Here is a 12,790-nt window from a genome sequence, read left to right on the forward strand (position 1 = left end):
TTACATTTATCTAATTTTACTCTTTAACATTTTGATTTAGACCGAATAAAAAAATGTTAAAATGAAAAATAGCACGAGAAATAATATATATATATTAATTTTTTTACACATATATAATATTGATTAATTATAGTAGCTTTGTATCATAATTATTGTACACTATAAAAAAACGTACTATGTAAAAATACATGAACAAATGTAAAATTTATACGATTTATAACAAAGTTTTTAAATATATGTATAGATTTTGTTACTGTTCATGTTATTTTACATCTTTTTTAGTATGTATGAAGTAATAATATAAATAAAATTAAAAATTTATTTGCAATAATTAATGTAAACAGCAAAAACAAAATTTTTCCGTAACTATTTAAAACAAGTCAAGTCTAGAATTCGTGGTTTTTATTTCACGAAATTGGAAAAACATTATATTAATCTCTTATTTTTGAACTAATTTTTAAAGAACTTTTAAATGTAAAACATCTAGAAAATGAAAAACATTTTATAAATGCTATAATATTAAAAAATTGTATTTCTTTTTTTACAATATAGAATTTAAGAAAAATGTTTTTCTTAAATTCTATTATACGTTTTCAGTATGTAGATGTAATATTAAGGTGTAATTTAAATTTCATAGGTTTAATTAAAAAAAATTCATTATGTAATAGATTATTTTAATAAATTTAATAAATACATTATTATATTTATTAAATAGATGCAATAAAAATTTAAAAATAGTATTTAAATTATTTATTCTTTTAATAGTTTTTAGTAATTAATAAATTATTAAATAATTTAAGAAATTTACAAAATTAAACTTTTTATTTATTGCGCTTCTCGAAAATTAGTTCAAAAATGAGTAAATTTTCAAAAAACTTGTATAAAATCGTATATAAGGACAGCATATATATCTAATGGAATCGTACGTTATAGTGATTTCCTCTGAACAGTATAAATTAAATGGAAATATGTATACAAATTTTGTTTAATATTAACAGCTAAACACGTTTCTATTATACTGACAATTGAATAAAAAAATGTAGTGAAAATGACGTTAAGTGAGATTCCATTCATTATTGTTACTATCATAAACTTAAGCTTCTGTATTTCATTTGTTTCAACGTGTACTTTTTTAATTGTGAATAATGAATGAGAAACGTTTTTGGTGTAAATAGTTACTTGTATTTTTTATCGGATGATGAAAATTGGAAAACAGGATGCGGAGAGTCAAATGATTCAGCCCAAATTTATCATACGAAATTCTTTCGGATTTTATTCTAGCTTACGAAATTTGTTGAAAATCCTAAGAAACAGTTCTACATAAGCTTGAAAGTATCAACGAGGAAAGCCTAGTTCGATCTAAATTATGTCTTGTTTTTTACAAAGTTATCTTTCGCGGAAAGCTGCCGTTAGTTTTGATACGGAGACAACGGCCATTCGAGAGATACTATGGACAGATATTTTTTTTTTTTTTTACGTTTATTATATGTGTATATTGAGTAAAACTTCATCGAGGTATAGCTAGAGTAGAAATACGTGTATCTAGTGCAGTTCTTGTAAGAAAAGTTTATTTTTAAAAAAAGTTGACAAATTCTATAGAGTTGTGACATCCCGAGAGTCGAAATCAAACATCGATTTGATAATGATACAATTTTTTTCTATCCTTCACTAGTGTATGAATTCATAAATAACTATAAGAATTAAAATGTTATAAATGCTTTTACGTATCGGAAATAGGAATAAAAGATTTATTACTATTCTAATTATTTGTAAGAAATGCGAAATCATTATAATTTATATTATATTTTATATTATAATAAATAGAATAAACAGAAACGCGCAAGTAACAGGAAACACCTTTTTTAACGCATTTCTGATTTCTGACAATCAAAAATTCGATTTTACAAAATGAATTCGAATTAATTTCTTTATCTATTCGCAGTTATAATAATTTAGCTTTAACAAAACCTTTTCGATTCTCTTTCGATGCTTCTTCCTTTTTTTGATTAAACATAAAACCTTTGCACACATAACTGCATGCGAATTACGTTTCTTAAATATATATTTGTTTAATTAAATGCAATCATCAATTGAATGGCGTGACTTGGATTAAGAAAATTATTAATTACCACAATAATTTATGAAACAAATATTAAATAACAATAATAAATTGTACCTTAAAATTATAATAATAATAATTTTTTAATTTTACATAATTATGTTAAGAGAATGCTGGCGTCGTCAGTTTTACTGATCAAACTCGACTTGCACATATACGATTTATAATACATACATACGATTTACGAAACATCTACAGAACTTGTATACTACTACATCGATCTCACACATATATATATATACATAATTTTTCAAACGTTATATTATCTTAAATCGGGCTTCTAAACTTAATTCTGACGATTTAACTTTGTTTATTTTACGTCTAACTCTCTCTGTCTTTATTTCGCACATTTAACCTGCATATTAATAAAAAATGTATTTTAAAAAATTTTTTGTTTTTTACAAAACTAAACCAGAGCCGTATATGTTGTTGCGCCTGTTAGATCAGTCAGCTGTCCTGATCGATATATTGATTTTTGAGAAGAGCGTATTTTGAAACGCTTGTAAAAGTTCAATAAAGTTCTTAGCTTTCCCAGTAAAGTGTAAGTGTACGAATTTTCTTTCCTTACCGTGATAGAGCATAACAATATTATCATGTAAATAAATATGTAAAAAAAATTATAATTCTGTAAAATTAATATAATTTGTTTAACAAAATAGTATTTTTGTCGATTAAACAGACGACGTCAGCATTGCCTTAATTGTGTAATATATATAGGCGATCAAAATGAAACTATACATTAAAATAATCACAAGGAAGTATATAAATCTTAAGTTATCATTATTCTTGAAAAATCTAAAAACTTAATTTCTACTCGTGAATGTTAAGAAACATACTTTGGAACATTGTATTACTTAACAATTAATTGAAAAATAATCCTTATATTCTAATTAGGTATCAGTGCATCTCTATGAAATAGAAATATAAAAATAATACAAATGGACAAAATATTAGAAATTTTACAATTAATATAAATAAGAAATATAAATTTAGATATACTATCTTGTGACAGAGAGACAATTCACTCATTTCAATTTGACATTAGATAAAGTTTATTTGGTTTCACTATGTTATTTCAAAAATTGGATAAGGATAATTATCATCCCGGGTTTTTTGTAAATCAATAAAAGCGAGCTTCTAAAATATCGATGACATCAATATAAAAAGCATATTACTTCTCTTTTTTATACGATCAGGAAAGTTATATACACACGTAAAAATGCTTTCTTTTCAAATTACTATATGCTGAGACAATTATTAATAACATTATATACAAACTGTTCCAAATTCACTGCGTATCTCTTTCTCTCTTTACAAAAGCACGTAAATATAAGCAAAAGAGCTATTTTTTCAAATCTTCTATTACTAAAAGAAACACGTTCTAAAAATTCAAACTTTGACAAGTAAAGATGTTACAAGATACAAGATTAAAGATGAATGAAAAGATGATGTTTCCATTAAGTTTTTATTTGAATAAAAATTAAACCAAAATTGTTTGAGAAATATGTTGTTGAATGTCATTAAAGGGGAAAAAACAGTGAACTTAGGATAGCCTGTATACTATATATTTGTAAACAATATATAAATTAATTAGGGTACATCTCACAAATAATTTTTTTTTATGGAAGGGACTAAGATATTTTTTCGACCTGATCGAATGATCAATCGTGTTTTAATTGACGCCCTTTACCATTCGTACCTTTAATCACATACTCGTATCTATTTCAATTTCTTGCATATATTGCTTAATGTTCATCAGTTCTCTCTTCATTATGTTGACTATTAAAGTGTGCGAAATTATTCTCGACAGAAAATTGACTTAACTCTTTACACTCGAATGATGGTACAAGATAAGTTTTGAAGGAAAATATATATCATGAATTTAATTTATACATGTATGAAATTATATATATGTATATATAAAAATTCTTTTCACATAAAATAATTACAGAAGAAAAAATAACATTTCTTTTTATTAACTAAATTTTATTTTTCAATTTTTCTTTTTACAAGATCCTTATTCAATCGGGAAGGGTAATGATGTGTAAAACAGGATTGCCGTGTGCAAAGAGTTAAACCTACGATATTAACAGTATCTTCAAATGCTTTTCTCTCGGAATCGTTCGCTGTATTGTTCAATCGATGTTTAACGGTAAAGAGTGTCCGATTATTATCACACAAGAAAAACGTTCTAGTTGCGCACAAGACCATGTTCATTTTTGGTTTTTTTTCTCTTTAAGACTACGGCCCTTCTTGGGATACTTTTAATTATGTGTGTAGAAAACGTGCGAGAGGTGTTCGAGAAATAATGTGACACTTTACCGGGAGTATTTCAAAAAACAATCGCAGATGGAGGAAGTTTGAAACAAAAATAATAAGATAGAAAAAAATCGCTACGACACTTTCATAATTCTCTCGGGAATAGTCGCACCTCACTCTGAGCAACGTGACATTTACAATTACATTTCACGGCTTCTTCACGAATTACGCATCTATACTATATATATACATTGAACTCGAGGCACGTTATATAATCCTTGTCAAAAGAGAATAAAACATTGTCCAATATGCTAATCACAATATAGGCAGAATATTGCAGCGTTATTCGAAGAAAAGTAATTTAAGGTGACTACGTGACACTTTTCCTTAATTCAATTTTATATTCAGTGCAAATCATTGAATGTGTTGAATGACTCAAATAACTCTCATTTTATTTCTCATTCATGTCTTTTAGGGAGAATTTTTCTTAATTTCTCAGAAATTTTAATAAGTACAAATATTACATTCGTATTACGTTGCACGTTATGCTCAAAATCCGAAAATTCACCTAAAAAGCTTCTCGACTGATAAGCTTAAATAATCTGTATATTTGCGGTAATTATATTCCGCGATGAAAGCTACTTCTCGAACACTTCTCGTAACTCGATGCATCCAGCACGGCCCGATAAGTCACATTGACGCCACGTTGATGACTCGGCTCAAAAAAGTGGCAATTCAAAAAATTAAATTTTATTACAAATCTGTTCCCAATCTTCCAACTAAAAAAAAAATCTATTTGCAAGAACTTAGAAAGTATTTATAGTACTGTCTGTGCTCTTTTGTAATAGTTGAATGCAGAAAATAGATGGATGAGAAGAACTTGACATGACAATTTTATTTCGTAAAATCAATCCTTTTGTTTTTGAAATCATTTTGACAGGTTTATCAGGAAAATGATTTCAATTTAAATTAGGCCTTATTTTTTTCTCTTTTACCGTTGTACTGTATCTCTCGCAATAGAGAAATTTTTTTTTTTTTTTTAAATAAATTATTAACATAGACCTCAGTGATATATACAAATATTCACTCAAATTTTAATATCTGGTAGAAATAAGTTTTAGAAATAAATCCTTATTAAGAGGATTCTCAAGCCGTCTGTTTTATCGATATTTTTTATTTTAATCCATTTATATATTTTTTATTGTACCCAGATATTCATGTTATGCTGAATACAATATACAAAAATTTATTTATAAAATGTGATATTATTGTAACAGTATAAAATTGCAACATCAATTTAAATCATTGCCTTAATAATGGATTAATTGCATTCTGCTTTTGGTAAAATAAGCAGCATATTGTCGCAATTTTTATAGCATTAAAAGACCTCTTTCTTTTGCTGACGACATTTATGTCCTATAAGGACGCATCTTTAAGTATATATGCCATCATTTTTAATCTTCAAATTTCACTATGCAGACAATATGCAGAAATATGTCTATTTGGGTATTTTTCATTGGCTTTATATAGAATGCAAAATTCTTTTACAGAGTTAAAATACGTACAAAAATGTAGGGGTGAGTAGTCCAGTTCAAAATCGTGTTACAAAATTTTCGTAACGCGATTTTATATGTATTTCTTTTATAGATTCGAAAATTCTTTTTCAAAATTAAAGTATATTATTATTATCAGTCTGTAAACTGGAATTTATACCGAGAACGAAAAGAAATATGTACAAAATCTTGTTAATGGTGTGTGCAAAATGATTTTGTATTATCTATCGACTTCGATCAAATTTAATCTATTTTCTGCAATCAATAATCGTACAAGATTGCAGATAAAATAATATTACATTAATGTAAATAACAGATTTATATAATGCAATTTATTTGCATATATATATGGTCATAATGTAAAAGATTTTTCAGGATTTTGATCGGTCAAAGCTGAAATCTCGCGAATTGTCATTTTCTCGAGCCGGTCTATCGATTTGCGGCTATCGAAACACGAACGAGCCGTCCTGTCCGAGAACAACGGAACGTGTGCTCCAATTCCAGTGCAATATCGGTACAAGATCTATTATCGGTAAATTTTCAAATATGAAGTGAACTATCAGTACATAATGTCGACTTTATGTCACGAGGACGTCCATGTGCCTCATGCATCGCGCTGCGCTTACACCCGACATTCACCCTCGAACGCTGATCTTCGACAGCAAAGAATCTAATTCTCGAACGCGACGTTATAACGAATGAAACAATGCCGATAAGAGAGATAGCAATGTCAGATTAAAAACTTTAGAGGGTAAATATCGAGCGTAAAACCCAATTTTAAGAGTAACGCTCCATCACTTAAAAGGGAGCTCGTGCTCAAAAATCGCGTCTATACTCTCGTATGGTACGTATTCCCACGATATTATTTATAGAATAAATACACAAAACTATGAGAGAGTCTTTTCGCGAAGGACGATTGCGCTCGTTCACTAGCACGAACAGTAACCACCGACAACGTCTCTCCCTTATCCACCCTGTCACCTCGACATTCTCCTAAAGGAAAGACTATTATTAGATTCCTATTTATTTCTAACAGTCCCATGATTCATCGTTCCTTCGATAATTCGAAGGCGGTCTGTCGTCTCGACACCTTCTCCGAAGTATCATTTGAAGGATTTAACTTCACGTTTCACCATTTTTTCGACCTAACTGTTTTATTCCTGATGTTCCTCAAAGTATTTCCACGCTAGAACTAATGGACTATTCTCCCGTCGTTGCAATTTCTCCCCTTTGCAATGACGAGACAATTTTTACCACAGCAATTGTTAAATTCTCTATCTTTTTTCCGTAATTTCTTTAATCTTGGAATCAAAGAATTTTCATTAATGTTTCTTTTAAGTTCCATGCTACTATATCGTTTCTGTTTCTTCCGCAACGTTCTTTCTTCTTTTTCTTCTTCTAAAGCTGCAAGACGATTTGTGATTTAATACTCTTTCGAAATTGCATGGCTAGATCTAGTGACTATAACTTGTTATGTGTTCCCTCGTAGTTTTCCTTACCCCTTCAACATTCTGTCAGTCTGGAGCTACAAAGCGACTAGTTATTTTAACACTCCCTCAAGTCTAGACTTTGGTATATAGCTATCTATTTGTTCACCATTTTGTCCTCCCTAGTTTTCTGCCGTCTTAATACTGTTGTCGAACGTAATGTTAAGACGATTGTTTAGCTATCCCTTCATTACTTTACATTTCTTCATTCTTGCTTTAACAAATATAAATCAACGGTCTAATTTAACTTATATGTTGGATATTATTAGTATGGAAATACTAATAATATTTAAACACAACACATCGTTTTTGTCTAATTGTTCCTTCATTGTTCTATAATTTCCTAATTGCTTTTTCAATATCTCGGAACAATTAAATAATAATTCTTTATCTTAAACGCTACAATTTTTGGATAATTGTTCTTCATTTTTCATCGTATTCTTTCCTTATTTATAATTTTTTTTCAAACGGCCTATTATCCCTCGATGCAACACTTGGAAATAAAATTAAAACTATCTATAAATTCCTCTTATTCCCTTCATTCTTTCTATTCGTTACTTCATTGTCCCTCCAAGGATTTGAAGGCACAAGACGATGTGTCTCTTTGATATTCTTTTGTAATACAACACTAGAGCTGTTAGATAATCATTATGTTCGTTATTTCCATTTTCTGCGACGCCTTATAACAAGGTGACACGTTTCATCACATTGTCATGTAATTGTCATATAATTTGTTAGCGAGAACAGTAGAAATTGTTTTACAAATTTCGGAAACCAAGCAATTAAAAACATTTGTCATATTCAAGCACATATTTTTCTCCTTCACATGTTCGTGCACAGACGAACAACTCTTTCGCACCAATCGCGAGTTTATCACCGATTATCACATGATGACGGCACATCGTCATTTCAGAAAAGTGCCCTAGTGTGAGAACTTGAGAAACACCTGTTCCAGAGTAGTTTGACTAAAGCTGTATTCTTCTATATCCAGTTCGAGTTTGGCTGCAAATAAAAATTTTCAAAAAGTTACAAAAATTTTCTATGATCAATTTGTAATAAGGTTAAAATGAATTTTTTATTTAAGAAAACTTCAAATTCTAGTTTCTGAAGTCGTTAAGTCTTAATAAGAGAATTCTAGATAGACCCTACTTTTATTTTTCTCTACTTTTACTCTACGCTATAATTAGATCAAGTTTTTAAATTCAAAGTTTTGCAAATTAAAAATTGGCCAATTACTATTGATTAAAATGCGATTTTCAAAACTATTGCAATTAAAAAATTTCAAACTGAAAATGTTCAAATTGAAGAAACATTCTACACAACACAAAAATCAATAAAATTACTTATTTTATGTTTTTCTTATGTTTCAGTTCCACTTTTTAATATTCATGACTGCGTTCAGAAACATCACCGAGTGCCCTCAAATATCATTTCATCCTTGTTTGTTATCGAATGTTAAACAAGGATAAAATGATAGCTGGAAACACTCGGGTGATGTTTCTAAACGCAGCTCATCGTTTTATATTAATCTAACAAACAAAACTGAATTTCTCTATCTTCAAACGCAAAAACAGAGTGAAATTTCAAACTTCTCCTTCAACCAATTCTTTCTATCAGTAATAAATTAATAATCAAGTAGTGCATTTTTTTTTTTTTTAAATGAAGAAAACGATGATGTATATATAAACATGATATTTTTTGTCAGAGAAGTATTGAAAAATCCACTTAAAACAAAAGAAACACGAAAAATGTGCGAAAATAAACGTAATTTAAATTTTGTTTTGAGTGATAAAGCACTCTGTATTTGTTTTTTAGGATTAAAAAAATTAATTTTTTGTGTTCTTTGTGACAATTATTGAAATCCAAAATTAAGAAATCCTTCAATTTTTTCTGCTCACCTTTCTCCAATTGTGTAAAGCACTCAGCCAGCGACTTTACGGCATGTTGAGGCACGGCAAAGACTAACCGATCGGCAAAGCTCTCTTCCAGAGTGACGTCGGGGAAGAGGCCGGCAACAAATTCTTTTAAGCCGGCGATCCTGTCGCCAGAAGGTGTCGTCGGTGTGCAGTCGCCGCCCTGCAACTTCATCTCTAGGGTGTAGCCAGCACCGTAGAGATTTTTTAGATGCTGAGTTGAACCGATGCATCTCAGTTCACCCTTCACCATTATGCCGACTCTTGAACATAACGCGTCGGCTTCCTCCATGGAGTGGGTAGTCAATATGACACCTCTGCCACCCTGTTAATTAAAAATATCTTTAGAAGAGAAGTCTTTAAGTTTTTAATGTGAATATATCGCTGTATATTGACCTATTTTTACAATTATTTTGTACTCTTTTATTATTCATCTTTCTATATTTATTATTTATTCTGATTTTATTTTTTTTTTTTACTTATGTTAGTATAAATATAAATTTTTGTAAGAATATATAATTTAAAAAATATGGATAAAACTAAGAAGAATAGCTTTAATTTGTAGTGCATGGTGCTTTCACCTGGAAACTAGCAAGAATTGTGTCCCATAGGAATCTCTTCGATTTGGGATCCATGCCCGTGCTCGGTTCATCCATGAGAATCACCTTGGGACCACCGACCATTGCCATTGCAAAACTAAGTTTTCTTTTAGTTCCGCCGGAGCATTCTTGGCTCTGTTTATCGGCATGGTCCTGAATCTGCAGATCGGACAAATATAAATCCACGATTCTGCAAAACAATCAACAGAACGAATTAGGTACATCTAAGGACCATCAAGAAAAATAGACATTGCAATTAAAATAGAACAATATTTTATCAGTTATGTTGGAAAGTTAATATTGACTTATATACATATATCGAGAAACTAAATAATTTTCATATAAAAAGACAAAAATACTTATATCATAAAATGAATTAATAGTACTATAATATTATAGCATCAAAAATTAATTTGTAATTTTTGATGCTATAATAGAACTTTGATGCCACAAATAGAATTTTTTAAAATTTATAATGATTTAGTTGTTCGCAAACTTATATCCATAAAGAATTCTGTTTTACTACACTGAAAAAAAAAAGTAATATATTCAATAAGATATGTTATTGCGGGCTGCCAATTAAAAAAATACTCAATACAATAATATATGCTATTGCAGTATCAACATTGTACTTGCATTAATAGCAAATATTATTGTATTGAGTATTTTATGTAGTTGGTAGCCCGCAATCACATATGTTATTGGCTGCATTACATTTTTTTTCTGTGTAGACGAATATTGAGAAAGATCGCACCTATCGATTTCACTCGGTGGAACCCCGCGAATCGCGGCATAGCATTCCAGATGTTCTCTTACGGTGATGTTCTTCCATTGAGCATCATGCTGGGGACAATAGCCCATCTGCCGATAAGCATCCATCATGTGAGTATTTATGTTGTGCCCACTGATCTGTACCCTGCCTCTCGTTGGCACCTCTTCGGCGATGATGATCTTCATCGCCGTGGTCTTGCCGGCGCCGTTGTGGCCTAACAGCCCGAGAACCTCGCCTGGTTCCACCGCGAATGAAAGATTTCGCACGGCGATGTTCGACTCATCCTCGCGCCTTGAGTAACAGCATGAGCAGAGCGAGCAGCTCTCTTTTGGTCGATACTCTTTTCGCAGATTCTACAATTGCGCATTATATGGCCGTATGAGATAGAATAAAATCGCACCAAGAGAATAACATCACAATAAAAAAAAAGGATCACATTAATCCAAATACACGAACAGTAGGGAGGTTCGAATTCTGGAGTATTATTTTTATAATATCTGTCATTTTTCCCCGTGATTCAGGGAGGAGGGTATTTTATAGATGTTTGTTAGCATTAAAACTGTTGTTTTAAAGAATAAAAAATGCTTTAAGTTAAAACAAGCTGTGACTAATCTTGTTATAGGTATAATATTAAAATATTTAAATATAGAAATGCAATTAAATGTAAAAATAGTTCTGACTAATACATATTGACATAATTTCAATTTCGAATAAAAATTTATCTCTTGTAATGTCTAGATACTGTCAATATGAAAGGCTTCCGAATGGATGCCGTGTACTGAAATAGCGTTGTACATTTCGTAAACATTGCAGCTTGCATCATCAAGGTTGGAAGCTACCATCATAGTATTCGGAAGCCTTTCATACTGATGTAATCAATAGTGTCAAAAGCCTCAAAATTAGTATCTAGATATTTTAATAGAATTTTAACCGCAAACTTGACTATCTTTTTCATTACTGATATTATTAGATATGATAATTTAATCTGTTACTATTTTACTTACTTGAACTAATACTAGAGGCGGCTCTTGACCAAGAGTTGGCGAAGCGACAAAATTGAAAACCTTCTGTCGCTCATTTTTCACATCTACATCCTCATGTTCACCGATATCTGCGTTTTCTATAATTTCCTCATGAACGGAATCACCACCACACTATAAGAATGAAAAAAGTTATAAAAATAAATTTTAAAAATATTTTATTGTTAATAAGTTTAGGATCGATTGTTCTAATTTATTGGGAAGCTTTACCTGACAAGTATCTTTTATCTGTATTTATTTTGAAAGAAAGATAGACACATCTGATAGGTAAGTTTATCAAAAAGTTGAAACAACCGGTCCTTAATTTATAAGATCTATAATACTTTTCAAACACTATTGAAATATACTTCAAATTATATTTAAAACACTGATTTATTTCAAGTATTTATTTATTAAATAGGCAAAAAATTAAATAATGAAAAACCCAAATGTATATTTTTGTATATTTCGCACAGATACTACTAGATTACATAAATAATTTTTTAAACGTAATCAATAAAGAAATCTTACCAAATTTAAAGAAAATAAAAAATTACAAGCAAACTATGTAAGAAAAAGAAAATTAATAAATTTATTTTATTAGTCATCTTTCTTTCTATAAAATGCAATCAAATGACTTGAATTGTAATGCAGAATAAACATATAAGCAAAATCGTATTTAATAATACTGTAAAACAATAGCTTAAAACAACTGTACATTTTTACAAAAGAAAAATAGATCTATGATTAGCAGTAAAAATTTTAATTTGTAACGTTAAAGTTTGCGCTAACCAAGTAGCGTTTAAAGGTATCGCTGACGTTGCCGCCGCTCTTGTTGATGTCTAGCAGGATTAGTAGGAGAAACCATATCGGACATTGTAACATCGCACCAAAAGCCAGCGCTATGATCTCCTTGGTGAGATAATCAGACATAGTGAGATAGTTGCAAGCGGCGTTGATAGAGCACATCAAATAAACGCGGTCCACGAAGTACACCGCTGCATATGGCACGTACATGCTGTTCAATAGGGAAAAGACCACGTGCAACACGAACGAAGCTATCCCACCT

At 30.0% G+C, this 12,790-nt stretch overlaps 1 protein-coding gene across 2 annotated transcripts in view; it reads right to left on the minus strand.

Moving 5' to 3' along the window:
- Positions 1–1,460: 1,460 nt before the first annotated feature.
- Positions 1,461–12,790, minus strand: part of LOC105831046 (ABC transporter A family member 1) — a 50,940-nt gene continuing 39,610 nt past the window's right edge. The window contains exons 18-23 of one of the 2 annotated variants that reach the window (XM_036282947.1): positions 12,514–12,788; positions 11,707–11,856; positions 10,685–11,055; positions 9,913–10,120; positions 9,317–9,656; positions 1,461–8,420 (exon numbers count right to left, since the gene is read on the minus strand). In XM_036282947.1, coding sequence (XP_036138840.1) covers positions 8,341–8,420; positions 9,317–9,656; positions 9,913–10,120; positions 10,685–11,055; positions 11,707–11,856; positions 12,514–12,788 — 1,424 coding nt within the window. In that variant the 3' untranslated portion in view covers positions 1,461–8,340. The remainder of the gene's footprint in view (positions 8,421–9,316; positions 9,657–9,912; positions 10,121–10,684; positions 11,056–11,706; positions 11,857–12,513; positions 12,789–12,790) is intronic. The other variant, XM_036282946.1, reaches the window with a different exon arrangement.

The sequence above is a fragment of the Monomorium pharaonis genome, chromosome 2 (genome assembly GCF_013373865.1).
Source record: "Monomorium pharaonis isolate MP-MQ-018 chromosome 2, ASM1337386v2, whole genome shotgun sequence".
NCBI classification, from domain to species: domain Eukaryota; kingdom Metazoa; phylum Arthropoda; class Insecta; order Hymenoptera; family Formicidae; genus Monomorium; species Monomorium pharaonis.